At 29.0% G+C, this 19895-nt stretch overlaps 1 protein-coding gene and 2 non-coding genes across 3 annotated transcripts; all 3 read left to right on the top strand.

Moving 5' to 3' along the window:
* The first annotated feature begins 4202 nt into the window (after window positions 1-4202).
* Window positions 4203-4284, top strand: TRNAS-GCU (transfer RNA serine (anticodon GCU)). The gene has a single exon. It is a non-coding gene; the product is annotated as a tRNA-Ser (tRNA).
* Window positions 4285-6137: 1853 nt separating this feature from the next.
* On the top strand, window positions 6138-18027 carry LOC108727841 (sodium-independent sulfate anion transporter). The gene is made up of 9 exons (XM_018456115.1): window positions 6138-6213; window positions 10857-11047; window positions 11499-11636; window positions 12258-12536; window positions 12944-13253; window positions 13642-13944; window positions 14634-14868; window positions 15216-15448; window positions 17516-18027. The coding sequence occupies exons 1-9, from the start codon at window positions 6165-6167 to the stop codon at window positions 17533-17535; spliced, it is 1758 nt and encodes a 585-aa protein (XP_018311617.1). The 5' UTR covers window positions 6138-6164; the 3' UTR covers window positions 17536-18027.
* On the top strand, window positions 6708-6789 carry TRNAS-AGA (transfer RNA serine (anticodon AGA)). The gene has a single exon. It is a non-coding gene; the product is annotated as a tRNA-Ser (tRNA).
* Window positions 18028-19895: the final 1868 nt, after the last annotated feature.

The following is a 19895-nucleotide window of genomic DNA, read 5'->3' on the forward strand; positions in this document are numbered from 1 at the left end:
AACTTTTTATCTTAATTTATGATAATTAATTCAAATTAAATTATAAAAAATTGATTTCCATTTAATTAGTATAATTAAAGGAAAGAAGTTTTGTTCTCTGTTATTTGAAATTTAATTTATACCTATTGTTCCAAGACTTTTAAAATTATGAAAAGATAATGCAGATTCGAATTAATCAAATTTCTTAGTTGAAAATAATTTTGTGATATCTTTCGTACGTTACATACATCTATGTATACATGAAAACAAGAAGCATATATCAAGAAGTGTACAGTTTATTCGTACAAATACTCATAATTGAATCTTGTCACGAGGGGCATTATCGTGAGCGTATGTAAATACGTATAGCGGAACTCGATCGCATTACATGAATCGTATTACATTAATCGCGTGCCATTTGACATGTAGCTCTGGTAGCTATCGTTCGATTTTATCGATTGTAGTCACATAGGATAGCAGAAAGTTTGTTTTTTACTTCACTCTTTTTTATATCGTACGCTATCTCGCATGTTTTTTTACGAGCGCATAATTTTTTTATTAAGCACGATAATTTTTTATTTTTTTATTATTACTTAATAATAAAAATTTTTAACAGTTATTATTATAACAAATATGTATATATCTAAGTTTACTGAATGAATATACAGGGTGGGGCAATAACTTTGTCCACCTGAAATATCTTTTAATCTATAAGGTGTAGAGAAAAATTTATGTAACCAAAATTACACGATGTAAAGGGGGCTATCATATGGTAATAATTTTTGTCCAGGTGGAGGCGCTTCGTTTCAAGGTCAACTTCGTTTTTTTAAATGGAATTATATTATTTTTTTTACACAATATGATTCCTTTAATTATTCTGCATAAAAAAGTATTAAGATCATGGTATCGAAAGATCAATAGTTTACGAGATATTTTATATCTTATTCTAGCATATATTGACATAAAATGTTAAATAACTCGTAAACTATTAATTTTTTTATAATCGTACCTTAATACTTTTTATGAACAGAATAATATGATGAACAATTGGTGTAAAGAAAACACATAACGTAAAGAAGACAAAAATTATTATCACCATATGATATCCTCCTTTACATCGTGTAATTTTGGTTATATAAATTTTTCTCTACACCTCATAGATTAGAAAATATTTCAGGTGGACAAAGTTATTGCTCTACCATGTATATAAGTTTTGTATCTTTATATCGATTTATATATTATTCAGTTTATCTTACATACAACATTTATGATTCTGCAGAAATAAAAAATTCATAACGATTGTGGAAGACGTCGCGTCTGACTGAAAGCAATCTAGAATATGAGCTTTATTTCAAATGATATATTTTATCTCGATAATTGAATTAAAATACAATTTACATAATATTTTTCTTATTAGCTGTTAAATAAATAAATTTGAAAAGTGTTTGAAACAATAATTTTACCAATATTGAAAATTTTATTCTCATGTATTTTTAGATGAAAATACATGAGATGTACTTCAGACATTATGAAATGAATTAATGCTTCATACATATTGTTATATAAAATAGTATTGTAAAAAAGAAGCACCATGTAAGGTATGCTCAAGCAGCATGCGTACTTAGCGGAAGCGGTGAAAATTCTTAGCTTTTTAATCTTCAGGAATCTTCGATCGGTTCGCTGGCATGGTTTCCTTGAGAAATTGTGATGCAGTCTTTCCGTTAGCGTTCGAATTCCTGATGTTTCTTCCTTCTACTTCTTCGGAATCGTCGATGAGGTTGCGTAATTCTGGCTTTTCAGCACATCCGCATTTTCCACGGCCCGCTTGGCTAACCGCGTATTGTAACTTGCAAGTATATGTATAACAGAATGATTTATCGTTTTTATACCTTGCAGATTATCTCGTCCAGTGATATTAATATTGATATTTGCAATGTTGAGTATATATATATATATATCACAGATTATCTTAAATTCGATAATATAAACGGTGTTTTAGATATTCATAACAAGCAATTAATATAATTAATCTGGAGAAAAAATTCCCCAGAAACAAATAATTTTTTATCTCTTATTATCTATTTAACTCCATCGAAAATATAAATTGGATATTAACACAGATTGGATATTATTGATCATTATGTAGAAAAATAATTGATTACTTTATTTGGTAACAAAAGTTAGTCCTTATAACAATTCTTTTTGCAATTACCGACTCAATTAAATGTTACTGTAACGCGAATATGTTGAGAACTACCTTTTGTAAAGAAAATATATTATGAAGAAATGAAAAAGAACATTAAACGACTTCTAATCAGAAGCAACAAGTATCACAAATGATTTGAGACGTTCCTAGAATTGGAATTGGTCCAATCATACCAATTATTTGTAATCATTGGAGCGAGACAATTGGATCTCGCACGGTGTTCCAACAAATCTCACGTTGTACGGGATTGCGTAAGTTTCGAGGTCGCTACGATGAAGTTTTACGTACAAAATATGATTATTTTTTAAACAAATGAAATCAAAATTTGAAAAGATAATTTGACTACATATGGAAAATGCAAAGATAGACAATAAAGATTAAATTATAAATATAGAGTGACCATTACTAAATGTATTTCCTTAAGTTACAGACTTTTAGTCAGACTTAGGTGAGCGTTTCTTTCATAAAAATACTAAGGTATCTGTAACTTTTAACATAAAAGCTATAAAGAATAAGTAGCTTTTAATAAAAATTCTGCTACAAACAAATAATTAACAAAATCTTTCTGTTCTTCAATTAAATTTAAATAAACTTTATTTTGAAATTAAAGTTCTAAATATACTATTTATAATATAATTTCTATTAAAATGAAATATTAAATATTGATAAAATGATAAAAATAATAATTATTAAATAATGATATCGATACTTTTATTAAGAGAAAGTTGAAAACAAGATTGGTCAAAGAATTTTAGGAAAATAATATACATATAATATATATAATATATAATAAATATGGAATAATGCAGCAATATTATTATAATATATATTATATACACATATATTACATGAGTCCATTTTTATCCAGCCAGTAAAATATCTCAAAATTCTTAAGTTTAAGATAAAAAATGTTTCAGACAAAAGTTGCTCAATTAGAAGGAGAAAAGAAGATAACCTTGGTTGACCTTGAGAAAATGTCCTTAAGGTCAAGTCAAGGTTACCTAGAATTTTTTAAACAAAATTATATATTTTCTTTACATAATGTTTTTATACAATATTGATTCCTCTAATTATTCCGTATATAAAGAAGTAGTAAGGTAGAGATACCAAAAAACTAATAGTTTACGAGATATTTTGTATTTTATTCTGGCAAATATTGATATGAAATATTAACTCTCATCTGCATCACGGGTCTTTCATGCCAGTATCAAATTACTCCTAGTAAATCAGCTTTAAAAAATCGGAAAACAATTTTTATTGTTTTATATCTCTATTTTGTATTCTAAACTTTTTGAACACAGATATTATATTGTTTTTTTATATAGCAAAATATATGTAACTTCATAAAAAAAATTTTAGGTAACCTTGACCTGACCTTATAAATCTCTTAAGCCCGGTTTTTCATTACCTAGTTAACTTGTGGTTAGACTTAACTTGATATTTTATCCAATGGGCTACATCTGTGGATGTCATGGATGAAGCCCATTTAGTGAAACATCAGGTTAAGCTTAACCACAAATTAACCAGATAATGAAAAACTGGGCCTCATAAGGATTATCTTCTCAAGGTTAATCAAGGACACTATCTTCTTTTCCCTCTTGTATCTGAGCAACTTTTATCAGAAATATTTTTGTCTTAAATTTAAGGATTTTAAAATATTCTACTGGATAGATTAAAATGGATTACTCTGTGTGTATGTGTGTGTATTATGAAATAATTATTTTCATAAAATAATTTAAATTTACATTAATGTGTTTTAACAATGTAATATCGATTATATGCATAATATTAAAAGTAAAAAATATATATTATAAATTTACTATTTATATATAAAATAAATTCTTAAATTAAAAAATAAAGTTTTTAATATATAAATTAAATCTTTTGTAATTTTAAATTCGGGGCAGGATTTGTTGTAAAAACCTTCCATATATACGTATATTATTGATGTAATTTCAGTTATGGACGATTTACAACGGACGAGTTGCTTTGGCAAGCGCACTTCTTTTTTACACCAGACGAGGTGGCCGAGTGGTTAAGGCGTTGGACTGCTAATCCAATGTGCTCTGCACGCATGGGTTCGAATCCCATCCTCGTCGTTCGCTTTTTGTTGGTTTGCGATAGTCTGTCCTATCCAGAGCAACTATGTTACAATTTATGCAGAAATACATTAATAAGGGAACTATACAAAATTGTACAAATTTCCCTAATGTACTTCTGGGACAAATTATCGTGTAGTAAGTTTGGATAGAAGAATCCCTCGGAGAGAATTCATCGCGAATCAAAAAACAAACGACGAGAATGGGATTCAAACCTATGCGTGCAGAGCATATATGGTGTTACCAGTTCTGACCAGTCCAACTAAACCATTCGTCTGGTACCAAAAGGAAGTTGCGAAAACGAACTCGTTCCTTGTGATATGTAATTTATATTAATTTCTGGGTTTTCTCTACAATAATATTTTGCATCTCTCCTTCCTCTGTTATGTTATGTCTGTAAAATTTTTACTAATAATTCATCAAAACAAATTGTACGAGTTTGTGTCAAATCTAGCCTCCTTAATCAAAAGAAGTTTTATTGTAATATTTTCAAAAGATCTTGATATCAGCTACAAGAATAATAACTGACAGTTTCCATTAAAAATTTTAAAGTTGACCTTGAAAGTTCTTCCATACACAGAGAGAAAAATGTTTGGTATTTGTAACTATAATTATATATTACTATAATTATGATTATTACTGCTATAATAATAATAATAATAACAGTAACTATATATATAGTTCCAGCAACAAATGTATATAATTGGTAACCTAAAATGACTATAATTATAGTTATTATAACCATAAAATAGTTGAAATTACCATAAAAATGGTTCAAGTGACTATAATTTTATAGTTATATTTTGGGACAACCATATTTTTTTATGGTTGTCCCAAAATATAACTATAAAATTATAGACTTATGATGTGCACGAATATTTAAACACAATACGTCCAATCAAAACAAATTTAGTAAATCTGTATTCTAGAAGTATTAAGCCACATTAATAAATTTTAAAAAGTATCGATAATGTGTTATATAAAAATATTACGTTTACAGATATAAAAAAAACTGAAGACTTTTATAATCTTTATTATGTTATATAATCACCTATAATTATATAATTTTATAATATTAGTAGTCTTAATTAACATCACTGTTGTTTATCACATAAATATAGAAATAATTTTGACGGTAATAAATTTCATATTAATTGTTCCAAGGCCAAAGCAAGGATAAACAATGATAGGAAAACGACACTCTCTGTCACGTATATACTAGATTAGATTACAATTAGTGTGTTAATCATTGTCAGTTACATTGCACTTTTTCAAATATGTTACGTACGTGCAAAATTAAAATTATTTCAAGTAATTCAAGTTCACATACTTATTTAAAAAATAGCAGTTATTTTCTGTGTAGTTTAAATTATTCATTTTTATTTAGGTAATTTTATATGCCATTATTATATATTATAATACTCTTTTTTAGCATGCATCTAACAGGGTAATTAGTGTGGCCATCTGTACACAAATAATTCTCTGTAAAAAAGAATATTTATAACATTTTAATTTGTAATTCAGTATCAAAATCGGGGGGGGGGAGAGAGACAGAGATTGGATGAATTTTTTATTAATGATTTTATCCCTTATATAACAGTACTATTTAAAATAGAGAAAAAATTAGAGGCGATTTCAGCATACATACACGTATGTATGTATGTACATCAAGCGACAGGCAGGCTCGATGCCATGAAAGTTATGCCACGTTTCCGCGTTATCGCTTGTAGACTACACATGCGATCATGTTCAATCGCGCGTGCTCTACTTTATCGACCTTCTCTAATAGAAAAGAACATAGCTCGAATCGTACGCTCTTACTTTAGTTACTAGAGTCGAGTGTATACATACAACATACGTAACACGTCTGATTTCATGAAATGTCGCTTTCACGAGAAATATTCGGCGAAACAACATCGCTTCTTTCAAGTAAGTGTTGCTTCGCTCTTTTTAAGCCACGCATCTACAATGAGTCGGTAGTCTGTAGTTGGTGAGTCGGGATTGGTCAAAATCGGTAAATCGGTAGAGTTGGCTAAAAATTTCTAAAATTACCGATTACCGACTCATTGTAGACTCGGACTTATACGAAACGTCATCGTTATCTCTGATTTCGATCAATCGAACTATGGCTTACGTGTTACTTGTCGTGTGTACATTATTAGGATATTTCATGAGATCAGATATTATGTAAACAAAGAATTAATCATTCAATCTTTTCACTTCAGTATATTTTTATATACATATATTTTGTATTATTATATTACTTTAATCTATTTTTCATCATACATTTATTTTTACTCCAAAATGTTTTATTATTTACAATTTGTGTTTTAAAATTAAGAAAAAAAATTAAAACTGTTTTTAGTCACAATTTCATATCCATTTAAAACTATTCTTGTTAAAGAGAGTACCTAACCACAATAGCAGTCGTGGCCGAGTGGTTAAGGCGTCTGACTAGAAATCAGATTCCCTCTGGGAGCGTAGGTTCGAGTCCTACCGACTGCGGACGTCGCATTTTTTTTTATTAGAAAAATAATAAAATTTGAAATATAAAAATAAATAGAAATTGGACATAAATAATTAGAATTTTGCTAAATAATTTTTTATTAAGGATTTTATAGAAAAGCAAATTGATTGCAAAAATGCACTTCTTGAAAAGAAGACATTAACTCAAAATATATATATAATATATTTTGTAATTTATATACTATAAAAATATATAGGCTGCGGTCCACTTAGCGCTTCAAACGCTACAAAGCATTTGTAGTACTAACATGACTGGTCCATTTGACGCTTCGGAACGCTCCCAGCAACCCTGATTACGTCATCAATACGTCATCGTTAATAATCTGATGTATCGAGGAAATTATTTTAATATATCATATAATATATCAAAAATTTTGTAACTAAAAGAAAAAATATACATATATATAGAACAATTATTATTATACATATAACTAAATATATAACTTACTTTAACTTTATTATTAACAATAAATTATCTGTGACGAATGTGAATCACATATCATATCTGATACATATATTCGTTATAGAATTTATATGTTAATAATGAAGTTAAAATAAGTTATATGTTATATTACATACGAAAAATTTTTAATATTTGTATTGTATATAAACTTTATATAAAAGCTAATAATTCGAAACAAAAAAAACTTGATTGTTATGTCAAATAGTTAACATAATATTATTTCTTCGTTATCAGAATTTCGCAGACAGCGGCGATATTTCATCCTATAACTGTTTATTTACCTGTCTTGTCGCATATAATAGCATCCGTATATACTTGGTAAATATGTCAGATCATTGACGGTATGTTCTAGTGATTAATGAAAATCTCGCTACTACGTACGATGTCTTGAAGATGCAGTAACTAATTAATCTTGGCAACTTTGTTTTTCTTTTCTTTTAAGCAGACAAGAAGTTTGATAATTGTACCATGGTCGAGACTCGAATCTTGAATATATACATACATACATACATAGATATAGATATACATAGATAAATGTACTATATATATGTATTATATAAAATTCTGCATATTAAAATACTTAAAGTACAAATATCGAAAAATCAATAGCTTACGTGATATTTCATATCTTAAACGATTAAATACGTTGATGTAAAAGGAATTGCTAAATATGAGCCGACACCAGTTGTTCGTGTGTAATCCAATGTGTATATTGAAAAAAATGTGATACAGACGTTTCAACCATGGTATTGGGTTCTCTTCAGTGTAGAATATATGTGTTTAAAATAATTTCATGATGTCAAATGAAAGTAAAACGCTCGATCGTCAAAACATCGTTAAACTATTGCCGCTGTTTGAATCTTCAAATAGTCATCTGTTATATTTTACTGAATATACAAACAGTCCATGTTCAAAAAATTCCACTAAAATAAATAATTCAAAAGAACTTTAATCAATTGTAATAAACTATATTAATCAAAATTACTAAAAACTTACGTAGCGATAAGTTTAACGATGGTTTGTTACAATGATGTGAATACAGAGAGAGATATCGTTGTAATGAGAAAGTCAAGTCACAATGATAATATTATAGGGGAAATAGAGAGTATGTCCGATGATAAAAATTAAATATAAACATGAAATATCAGAAATAAATACATAAATATTAGCAACAGCAAATTAAACAAAGTTACGTCAATCTAGCGACTAAATCATAATACAATAGGCTCAATAAATCTGTGTCGTTTTGTAGGTTCAATCCGTTTTTTTATTTATTAATAAAAATTGCCTCAGAGATTAATCTCTTATTATAACTCCTTTCCTCGTCTAAAATCTGAACATTGTTCCAGTCAAATTCGTGATTGTGCTCAATTTTATGTTCTGTAATAACGTTCTGTGATATAGTATTTCGATTAGACGATTAATGTGGTTTCGATGTTCACCTATTCTTGTTTTTAATAATCTTTTTGTCTGCCCCCCCATATAGGAGGCGTCGCAATTTTGACAATTGATTAATTTCATATTTTATTTTAATAGATTTATAAAATATGTATACTAATCATTTTTTAGTTACTGTATCTTGACTATTCTATGCATGAAAGCATCAACTTTGTAAGATAAATGAAGTGATGCAAAAAAAAATGCTTTTCAAGAAGATTATGCAACTTGTACTTTTTTTAAAGTAATATGTTTTCTTTACACCAATTGATTGATTTATTAGTCTGTTCGTAAAAATATTAAGATACAATTACCGAAAAGGCACAAAATTGCCAATTTTCTACTTTCATCTGAAATTTGAGACATTTTTCCCTATTGTCAATAATTTTAGAGAAAATTAACTGTTTAAAATAAAATAGGACATCCTAAGTATGTATATAAAAAATACAATTTTTTTATGTATTATATAATAAGATGTATAAAAATATTTAACCTGTTAAAGTAGATGTGCATGTAATATATGTATATTTTATTTAAAGAATAATTTAAACAATATATTTTTTTATTTATATTTCCAATTAATTTTTAATATCAGATTTATTAGATGTAAAATCTACTTAAAAAATTGTATGTATATGAATAAAAGCACACATATACGCTTGAACATACAGTTTCATAATTTTGAAATCTAAATTGAACATATAATTATGAGAAAAGGTCTGACGATTAAAAGAGATTGTCGACAGATTGCGTTAATTCCGAATGATCCTTCATACAAATTTCACGTGACGCTCGTATACATCTATACTCTCATATGTGTTCGCTGAGTATATTGACAGTGTCATTTGTTGCAACATCATCACATGATATGCGAGCTAATACCTCGAGAATTATGTCGTTGTTAAACATTTTACGAAGATGAGATTGTAATGCTAAATCGACCGTCTCTTTCAATTACTGTTTGTTTGAGAAAATCTTATCACGATAATCGCCATACAGCATATTAAACACGTTATCGCAATCTGCTAATCAAGCACTTGATAAATCATTGCACACCTTCCTCCCGTAATGGATTATCAAGAATGCTGAAGATGTCAGTATTTGAAGAATATTGTGCTGAATAGACCGTCTTTTATCCGCAATTGCTATAGATAGCATTTTCCTTTGAAAATTTACATTCATAAAGCTACAGTTTTATATGTTAATATACGTCAATTTCGCGGATTGTGTGAAAAATTTTTGCAGTGAAAATCACTTTATTTATGCATTAAAAATATAACATATCAAGATCATGACGCTATGTATGTATAATTCATTAAATAATTAATACATGTTATTTAGTTGTACATATATATATATATATTATAGATTCTAGTGCAATCAATTTATATTATGCAATAGAATATGACTTTCTAATATAATTATATTAAAAAAAAATATTTACATGCATTGCAGTTTTATAATATCATATTTGCGCAGCTTTCGATATAACTATCGTCGAATCATTGAGAGGCGTGACTATGATTAGTTAGTAGTTTTACAATTCCTGACACGATTTAGTGACTATGATGATAAGTCGATAATAATGTTAGATACTGTCGATATATTTCGAACCCGACAAATGTGTTAATAATATTTTAATAACCAATTAAATTACATAATATGATATCTATAATAAGAAACTTACTTATCTGTTTTTAATGAGAGTGGAAATCAATATATAATTAATGTCTTTTTTACAGACGAACTTCGTAGACAATTTATCTTCAATCTTATCACAAATCTTTAATTTTATGTATTTTAACATCTTACTTTAAATTAAAGTTTTATGATAACTAATCATGAAACTTTAAAAATCAATTCGTAAAAGATATTATTTTAATATATCAATATATATATATGTATTTCCGAGTTATTATATTAATATTTTTCATCTGAATCTTTAAAAAACTTTATTTTTAGATATCCATCATATCGACATCATAATATTATTCTTTCCAAGGGTTTATTACTGAAAATAATCGAACTATAGCCTGCATTTCTCACATCCTCATACGATTTTAATTATAAGATTGCAATCCAAGTTTTTGTTTTAATCATTTTTGCAACCATTTTTGTTTTTACATATTTATTATGTAAATCATAGGGCCGAGTATTATACTCTCTCGAAGTTGCAACCTCAAGAGGCTTCTCTTGCGGAGGATACCGATTCTAGCATGGCTACCTTTGTACAGTTGGAGCAAACTTCTGCAGGACACTTTGGCAGGGTTGACAGTGGGTCTAACCGCAATACCGCAGGGCATAGCGTATGCAATAGTGGCTGGACTTCCGGCACAGGTGAGTACACGATACAAGCACATACATACACTTGCGACTGTGTACTTGCCGCATATAAACTTCCTTCTGCGAATGATGTTCGAATTAAAGTTACCGTTTTTCAGTACTTTAGCATAAACGATAATTCTCCAAAAAATTTATTAGAAAAATCTATTAGAAAAAATATTATTACTATATCCTAGAATGTTAAAACCATTTAAAACAAAATTTTTAATTTGTATTTAAATATTCTCGAACAATTTTGAAAGTCCGTGAAGAGTTCACAATCTTAAAACTCACGATGATCCTATAGTTTAAAAACGGAGATCGCACACTCGTGGAATTACTCATAATTTTTCGCTCGGTTAATTAAATTTCTCAAGTATTTTGAAGAAGTCTCCATCGAGTAATCGATCTAATCTACAATAGTTGGAAAGACAACTCTTGTTAGGTGAACTTTTGAAAACTTTAGTATGGCCTGTACAGCAGTTTCATGGGTTGCTTCATTTATTTGGTCTTCGGTAGTTGCAAGGATGTAACGGTAGGACCTACCGCGATAATGGCATTAATGGTACAAAAGTACGTGAACAGTATGGGAGAAGACATTGCCGTAAGTGGCCCTTATTAACTCTCGTCAAATATTTCGAAATTTAATTTTATTCTTTATACAATGTATTACAATTATCTTTATTAATATATCCGTATCAAGTTAATAATACAATTTATCAGTATAATTTAATTTCTTTGATGTATTTGCTTTGCGTCTATTTTTAAATTACTTGCTAAATTCAATTCTTAATCATTTTAAATTTGATGATATTTATAATCGATGATGTAATTTTATTGCAAAATATATATTTTATTTTAAATAGATAAAAATATTTGAATACGCCATCACGGTCAAAGTTAGATGTTTCGATTTATTTCAGATATGATTGCGCACTAATAACTTTCGGAAAGTTATCGGCGCGCAATCATATCTGAAATAAATTGATTTAATAAAAAATATATATTGTATTATCTTTTACGAATTGATTTTAGTTATCATAAAACTACAATTTAAAGCAAGATGTTAAAATATACATCTAACTTTTATACGATAGAGAACATCATCACGGCGTTCTCTATCATATTTGATGTATTTGATATATTCATATATACGGTCGATTCTTAAGTCTTAATAATATTTTATTTTAAATTTTTTTATAAAGTTTGAATGAATCGTTTTCAGGTGCTCATATGCTTTTTATCAGGCGTCGTGATCACAGTCATGGGAATACTTCATTTGGGGTTTCTCGTAGACTTTATAAGCATGCCTGTAATTTGCGGCTTCAGTAATGCCGCGGCGATTATTATCGCTTCTTCCCAATTAGGTACATTGCTAGGTATTAAAGGGCGCACTGACTCCTTCATCGACGCTATTTCACATGTTGTTAAACATATAAACGAAACCCAACTTTGGGATACAGTGCTAGGAGTATGCTCAATGATGTTGCTGGTTCTCCTCAAGGTAAATTAATTAAAAATTATCAGATTACAAAAATTATAAATGTTATCATTAAAAGATGATCACCCTTAGAAAGGATTTTAATTATATATTTTATTAGCACTCTTTTAATCGAAACTCCTCAATATCTAATTAACACTTTTTATTACTAATAAAATTCATTCGAGCATAAAAATTAACAAGTCGCACATTATGTAAATTTTTTTCCTTAAAAATTATATAAATTTCGATCAAGTAATTAACCATTTTTTAAAAATCTTACTTTTTAAATTAGGATTAAATGTCAAAATAATTATCGTAGAATCTCTTTTAGATGTTTTAATAAATGTGCACTTTTTATTTTGATGCGGATATTTTTTTAACAAAATACAATGAAAATATTATTAATAAAATAAAATTTTCAAAAATAGAAACTGCCCGGCAAAAAGCAGGGAACTCTTTTCGAAAAATTTATGTGGCTCATCTCCTTGGCCAGAAACGCCATAGTCGTGATGATTGGAATTCTCATAGCTTACGAGCTATATTCTCATGATCTCAAGCCTTTCCAAATTACGGGCAACATAACTGAGGGTCTACCACCGTTTTCTTTACCTCCGTTTACCATCATAAACGGAAATCGTACATATACCTTCACAGATATAGTCAGCGAACTTAGTAGCAGTATCCTCTCGATACCACTTATCGCCATCTTGGAGAGCATCGCCATCGCCAAGGCATTTGGTGAGTGAATATTGCTGATAAATTTATTTAAAAGGGACTAACTTTAATTAAAAGTGTATGATAGAAGGAAATATTGCATCGATAAAGCAAAATATGACTTCTTTTTTTTAATTTTATAATGATATCTAGTAAAAAAAAAACAATGTCACAAATCATTCGATGATCTCTGAAGGAGATGTACGATTCAAAACGTATAATAAATCTTTTAAAGCATCGTATCTCTTAAAAGAGAGAGGTAGACTCCTGTTCCCCTTTCAGTAGATAATAAAATAGATTCGCCGCCTGAATATTATAAATTATTGAGATATCGGATTTTTTAACTGCTTCCTTTAATAATAATTCATAAAGCGAAACTTTACATGTCCGAAAATTTTCGGCAAATTTGCAGCGAAAGGAAAGACTCTTGATGCCAATCAAGAGATGCTAGCGGTTGGCCTTTGTAACATATGCGGCAGCTTTGTGAGATCGATGCCCGTAACTGGAAGTTTCACTCGTACCGCTATTAACAATTCGTCTGGCGTCAAAACACCGTTTGGTGGTATTATCACTGGCAGTTTGGTGCTTTTGGCATGCCACCTATTGACAACTACTGTTAAATATATCCCCAAAGCCACGTTAGCGGCTGTCATCATGATTGCAATGTTCTACATGTTTGAAACGCACGTTTTCATTCTTCTTTGGAGAACAAAGAGTAAGATACTAATTTTTTATAAATATTTTTTAAATATCTCTAACTTATATTGCATTTTAGATGTGTTTCTTTTTCGATCCTTTATTTTTTAATTTATCGATAGAAAGATAATTAGATTTGGAAGGAAAGCTTATTTCTTTAAACAGTATGTTTTTTGTACATGTGTGTTCGATTAGCTTCAAACAAAAAGATATTACTGAAATATTTATGTGTTATAATTAAAATAATGTGTTACAATTAAATAATTAATTATTATTAAAACATTTTTTCATAAAAATTTTTCATAAACAAGTACGATATTTTAATACTTAATATGCTATACATTGATGCAGTGAAATTTTATTTAATAATCATTAACAAGTTAAAATTTGAAAGTAATGGTAATATTTATTTCATATATGTTTCTATAAATAAAAAAATTAATGAGAAAATGAGTTCTAATTAAATAAAAATATAATTCTTGTAGTAAATTCTTTCCTTAGCTATGATTACTTTTTTTTTGCAAATATAATATACATATACATATATATATATACACGTCAAATTCTATTTTTTAAAGATATACGGGTAAGATATAAAAACATAACAACAACATTCAAGAAAGCAATTGTTAATATAGTTCGTTAAATTATCTAGTTAATCCAGTTTATCTAAGATTAACCGTCTTCTCTTTGTCTGGCGTTGAATAGAAATCGATTTAGTGCCGTTGATAGTGACGTTATTATGTTGCTTGACGATCAGTTTGGAGTATGGTATGATCATCGGGATTGCGGTAAATCTAATTCTCTTACTCTATTTCGCGGCCCGGCCGGGGTTATTGATCGAAGAGCGGATCGTTGATGGCTTGACCATGCTTTTCGTATCGCCCAAGCAATCCCTGAGCTTCCCAGCAGCAGAGTACCTTCGAGAGCGAGTAATGTCGTGGTAAGTCTCACCGCAAATCCGCGTAAGAAACGATTCAGACTCGCACGTACACTAAATGTCTCCAAAAAAATGTAAAATACCGCAAAATTTTAAACGGTGTTCAATATCTTGGCAAATTGAATAAGTGTTTTGTTAAGTATTAGAGTATTTTTTTGTATATAGATTAAATCTTTAATTTAAGAAACTTTCCGTTTCTTAAATTATTTTAAAGAATATTTTCCTTACAAAAAAATTAATTCTATCGTAAAGAACAATACTATGTATGCGCTTTATATTTTTTCCGTAATGTCTTGTTTACGTTTAAAAAAGATAATTAATTCGGAATTATGACTTTGTTGTATATCTAGGTGCGATAAGAGGCCGACAAGCTTACCAGTGGTAGTGGAAGGTCGTCACGTGCTCAGAATTGATGCTACAGTCGCGAAAAACCTGGCATTGCTCTTGTCGGATCTCACCGCACGAAATCAGAAGATCATTTTTTGGAATTGGTGCGAAGACGCGAGACAAACTTTGATAAGTTACGATTCATCATTCGAAACTTATTGTAAATCGTCCGGCAGCATAGCGCGGATATTTATAGGTAAATTTTCAAGTAAAATTTCTGCTTTATTATTTTTTTTCTAAAAAAACTTGTTTACGATTAGAATTTTTTAGAATTATAATTATAAGACAATTCCTTAATAGATTAATATTATATTTCTTCATAATATTCATTAATATATTCTGCTGATTTTTTTTTCTAAAATTGATACGAAATTATCAAAATAAATTGAAAAGTTCAGTGTCTTCGATAATAAATAAATCACATTTACAAGTATTTAAAGCAGAATATAAAAAAAGTAAATGCCACACTTATAAGATAGTTTTATAAGAAAATAAAATAAAATCAAAGGTACCACTTTTCAAAAAATTTTTTAGTATTTTTTCAAAAATTAAATAAGATAAATTTAATTGTTATATTTAAAATACACACATAAATAATCTGTTCTGAGAATTATATTGTAATTGACATATATAATTGTTTTTATATCGAGTTTTATTAAAGTTATTGTATTCTATTTTTGCACTATCAAAGTTAACGCCATCATGCATTAGTTCGCAAGTTTACGAACTGCATATTTCTCTTCCCAATACTCAAGGGAAGAGGCCGGATGGCGTTTCGAAATTTTCCGCGCTTTATCAAGCTCGACGTGACGCGCACGAGTTTACAAATTTACGAGCCCCTGCACTTTTGAGAAGGGCACATCCGGTAGTATTCAAGTAGTTAATGGATTGTGGCGTCTCTGAAAATTTCCGTATTTCAGATTTGACGAGACATGACGTTTGGCGAAAGCACATTCACCAAAAAAGAAATCTATGGTTTCACTACTTTATTCAAAAAAAGAGAAAAAAAGAAATAATTTTGTTCTCAAAGATTTAGTAAGAGGCATGTTTCCTTCGATCGCAGGAATTTCCTAAGTTATTATACATTCCCGGAAGGCATCTGTGCATGTTCCGTACATCTAAACTCTATAAGTAGACTCGTAAAGGAATTTTACATTATAGCTATGCACGGTTATTCAATTATAATAATTAATAAAATTAAATTTCTCAAAAAACTAAAGTGGAGACTTTTTTTTATGATATTTGAGTTTAAGGGAAAAATATTCGATCAAAAAATATTTCTTATTCAAATAAGAGCGTTAGATTCGTCATGCTTATAAGAGTGGCAAATGTAAAAAAAATCATGAATCTTTTAAAAAAATTTAGACATGATCTTTGTACCATCTCGACGCGCATAAACTTATTTTGACAAATTGATCAATTCAGTACATCCTCAAAATGTTATAAGGTATACATTGTTGTAGAAAGAAATATCCGACCTAATTCAATTTCCATGATACTTTTATTCCATTGATTACGATTGAACATTCTGTGTATATATGTAACTGCGATCGAACATCGTGAGCATTTACGCGGCGACCTATATCATCACGTATGCGCATATCGAATCACTTATGACACAACCCCTTTTCCTCTCCTCCTTCCACCAGTACTGGAGTATTACACTTCGGACGTACACCATATTGTTTCTGTCGAGTAACGGTCCCGGTGGAACGGCGGTTGATATAACAACTCGCAGGGTTCTAAACTCATTTCATTTCGTACAGAAAACAAATCTCCGCTTCGGGCATCGATATGCAGCTGACAGCTATTAATTTGTCATAAAAGTTTTGCGATGTATTAATCTAGAATCAATCAGTTGATTTTGAATCACATTCCCAATCTCACAATATATACTACACATTTTTAAATGTTGTGTTTGCAATTTTAAGAAAAAAAATTTAATTGAATATCAAAGAACTCCATATGCAGCATAATACTTTATATGCAGAATGCTTTAAATGCACATGTATTAATAAATGTACCTGGTACAGTACATATAATAATACATATGCATTTATTCTGCATGTAAAGATACATATGTACTGTATCTGGAGCTTTTTGATATTCAATTAAGTTCTTTTTCTGTAAGTATACATACATGCATTTTATATCCTATGTTATATGTATTTTAATGGCGATAACTGTCGCATTATAAACCACAAGATTTTACAATAATGATTTATGGACAATAATTAGATATATATTGCTTTTCTGCTTTTAGACGAGACTGCGATTTGCTAATTGAACCCATGGAGCTACCGCCATAACAGATATGTGTTCATTATATTCCCTAGACTAAGGTCACCGTTTTTACAAATTTTTTAAGTGTTATATGCATTACGATAAAAACATTAAATGTGATTTTTAAAAATAATTGCAAACTGTTTTCTTATGCATTCGCAGTCCGTTGCTCTTGTGCATTCGATAGTAAAATTCATATACACACACGCTGTACATAATGCGATCAACCAAGATACATATAGATTATTGATAATATTATTTTTATCGTTAGGAAGGCGATGAACATATTACATCAACGACGGGGTTGTTACCCTTCATTTTATCACATCCCTTTATAGAACGAGTGGTCTTTTCTTGGATCAGTTAATACACTATCCAAGTTTATTGACTGAAATTATAAAGAAAAACTTTCTACACAGCCACTATCATAATTATGTTCTCTTTTTTCTCTTTTTTTTTCTTTTTTTCTTTTCTTCCCCTGTCTTTCACAAAATATCCCAAAATTCGCGGATTAAAATATTAATATCATGAGAAAATTTTCGAGAAATTAAGTGCAACTTTTTATTCTAATTGTAAGTAATAATTCCCGAAATGTAATACTTAAAATTGTTTAACCGTAAATCACGGTTAAAAAATGATCATCTCGTCCGCAGATTGAGCGTACAATGGAGTTAACGGTCGCGCACATTGCGTACACTCTCTCTCTCTCTCTCTCTCTTATTAATGCTATTAAAAAAGATTATTACTATCCGCTATATTACCCATGTACAATGACCATGTGGATATGATCCACTGAAATATTGATCGCAAATTAATATGCATAAGTGAATAGCAACATAATTTTTTGTTTAACGTTGATGAACGGATAAAGTACACGGTCATTACACGATATGTACATGCGAATGGACAGGCAGTTGTTTAATAGCAGCTTGTAAACGATCATTTCTACAAACTTCTGTAATTCAGAAACTACTTGGAATAGAATATTGTAAAAACTGTCATTACTTAATTTCAAGATCTTTCTTGCAATTATTAATCTTTATTCGCAAATTTATGCGTGCGTGTGTTATGCATGCATGACATATAAATATATCTATTAAAAAAATATGATATGTAATATACATATACTGAGAGAAAAATGTGCTAAATTTTAATAAATATAATTGTTTTGAGTAGTAATGTAACATTTATTTACGGAAAATAAATATTGCTAAATAAAAAATAGTATAATAATTAAATCAAATTAATGCTTCTTGTGTACAAAATAAACACATATTTACATTTAGAAAATATTTAACTGACATAAACCTTTAAACAAAAATATTTATTAAAATTTAGTACATTTTTTTTCAGTGTATATTATATATTATTTAATATATGCCAGTATATAGTATAAATCAAATTTTTTAAATATTTATACCTACAGAGAAAGATCACTGATACCAACATATCACTTTATTTTTAGAGAATATTTCTAATTCTTAACAAAAACCAAAAATAAAATTTTAGAAATATAAATACAAACTAGAGAGTTTCTTCTCTCAGATAATATAGCAGTTTTATAACAGTATTTGCAATTTTGTAATAATTAACTTTTTCGTCAGATATTTTATATCTTCAGAGAAACTAACCCCGAAGATATAAAGAGACAAAAGTTGAGTGGTTTGGAAGATATATTCCGATATATATATATATATATATTAATAATTTTTTTATAGGTGAAGGTACAAAGGAGCTATGTGTGAAAGTTGACTTCATTTTTTTAAATAGATATAAGTATTTACTTTCGTTTATACATTAATCGATGTAGAAAGCACCTTTATAAATAATATTACGATATTTGTGCCGAAAATTAGTTTAGATTTTAAATATTAGTACATAGGATAAAAAGTGTTAATATAGAAGTATCCTCAAATGTTTCTTTTTTTAAATTAATGTATATAAATATGTGTATATAATTTTATATACAATCCAGTTTTCATAAATATATTTTATCCATGATGGAGAAAAAAACTGATTTGTTCCAATTATTACATCACATATAAAAAATTGGCGCCTGCAAACGATTTCTCGGCAGGAGAAATTCTTTCCTCGGCGCAGTAAAATTCCGCTATGACAATTTATGACAATAAATGATATACATTTTGTTCCGCCATTGTTAGACTCACCAATATCAGAAATCATTTCGTTCATCAGGAACGTCAAATCGTCCATTCGTCGTGTCGCGGTACCGCGTCGCGTTCGTGGTCCTCTGTGTTCCGTACGCGCCCTTTGCAGGTGTATACGCAGGCGTAAAAACAAAGCACCGCGCGGCCAATCACAATCGCGGGTGGTAGAGGGTGCTCCGATCGATGCGGTAG

This window comes from Mycetomoellerius zeteki, unplaced genomic scaffold (assembly GCF_001594055.1).
Source record: "Mycetomoellerius zeteki isolate Tzet28-1 unplaced genomic scaffold, Tzet1.0 scaffold55, whole genome shotgun sequence".
Classification (NCBI taxonomy): Eukaryota; Metazoa; Arthropoda; class Insecta; order Hymenoptera; family Formicidae; genus Mycetomoellerius; species Mycetomoellerius zeteki.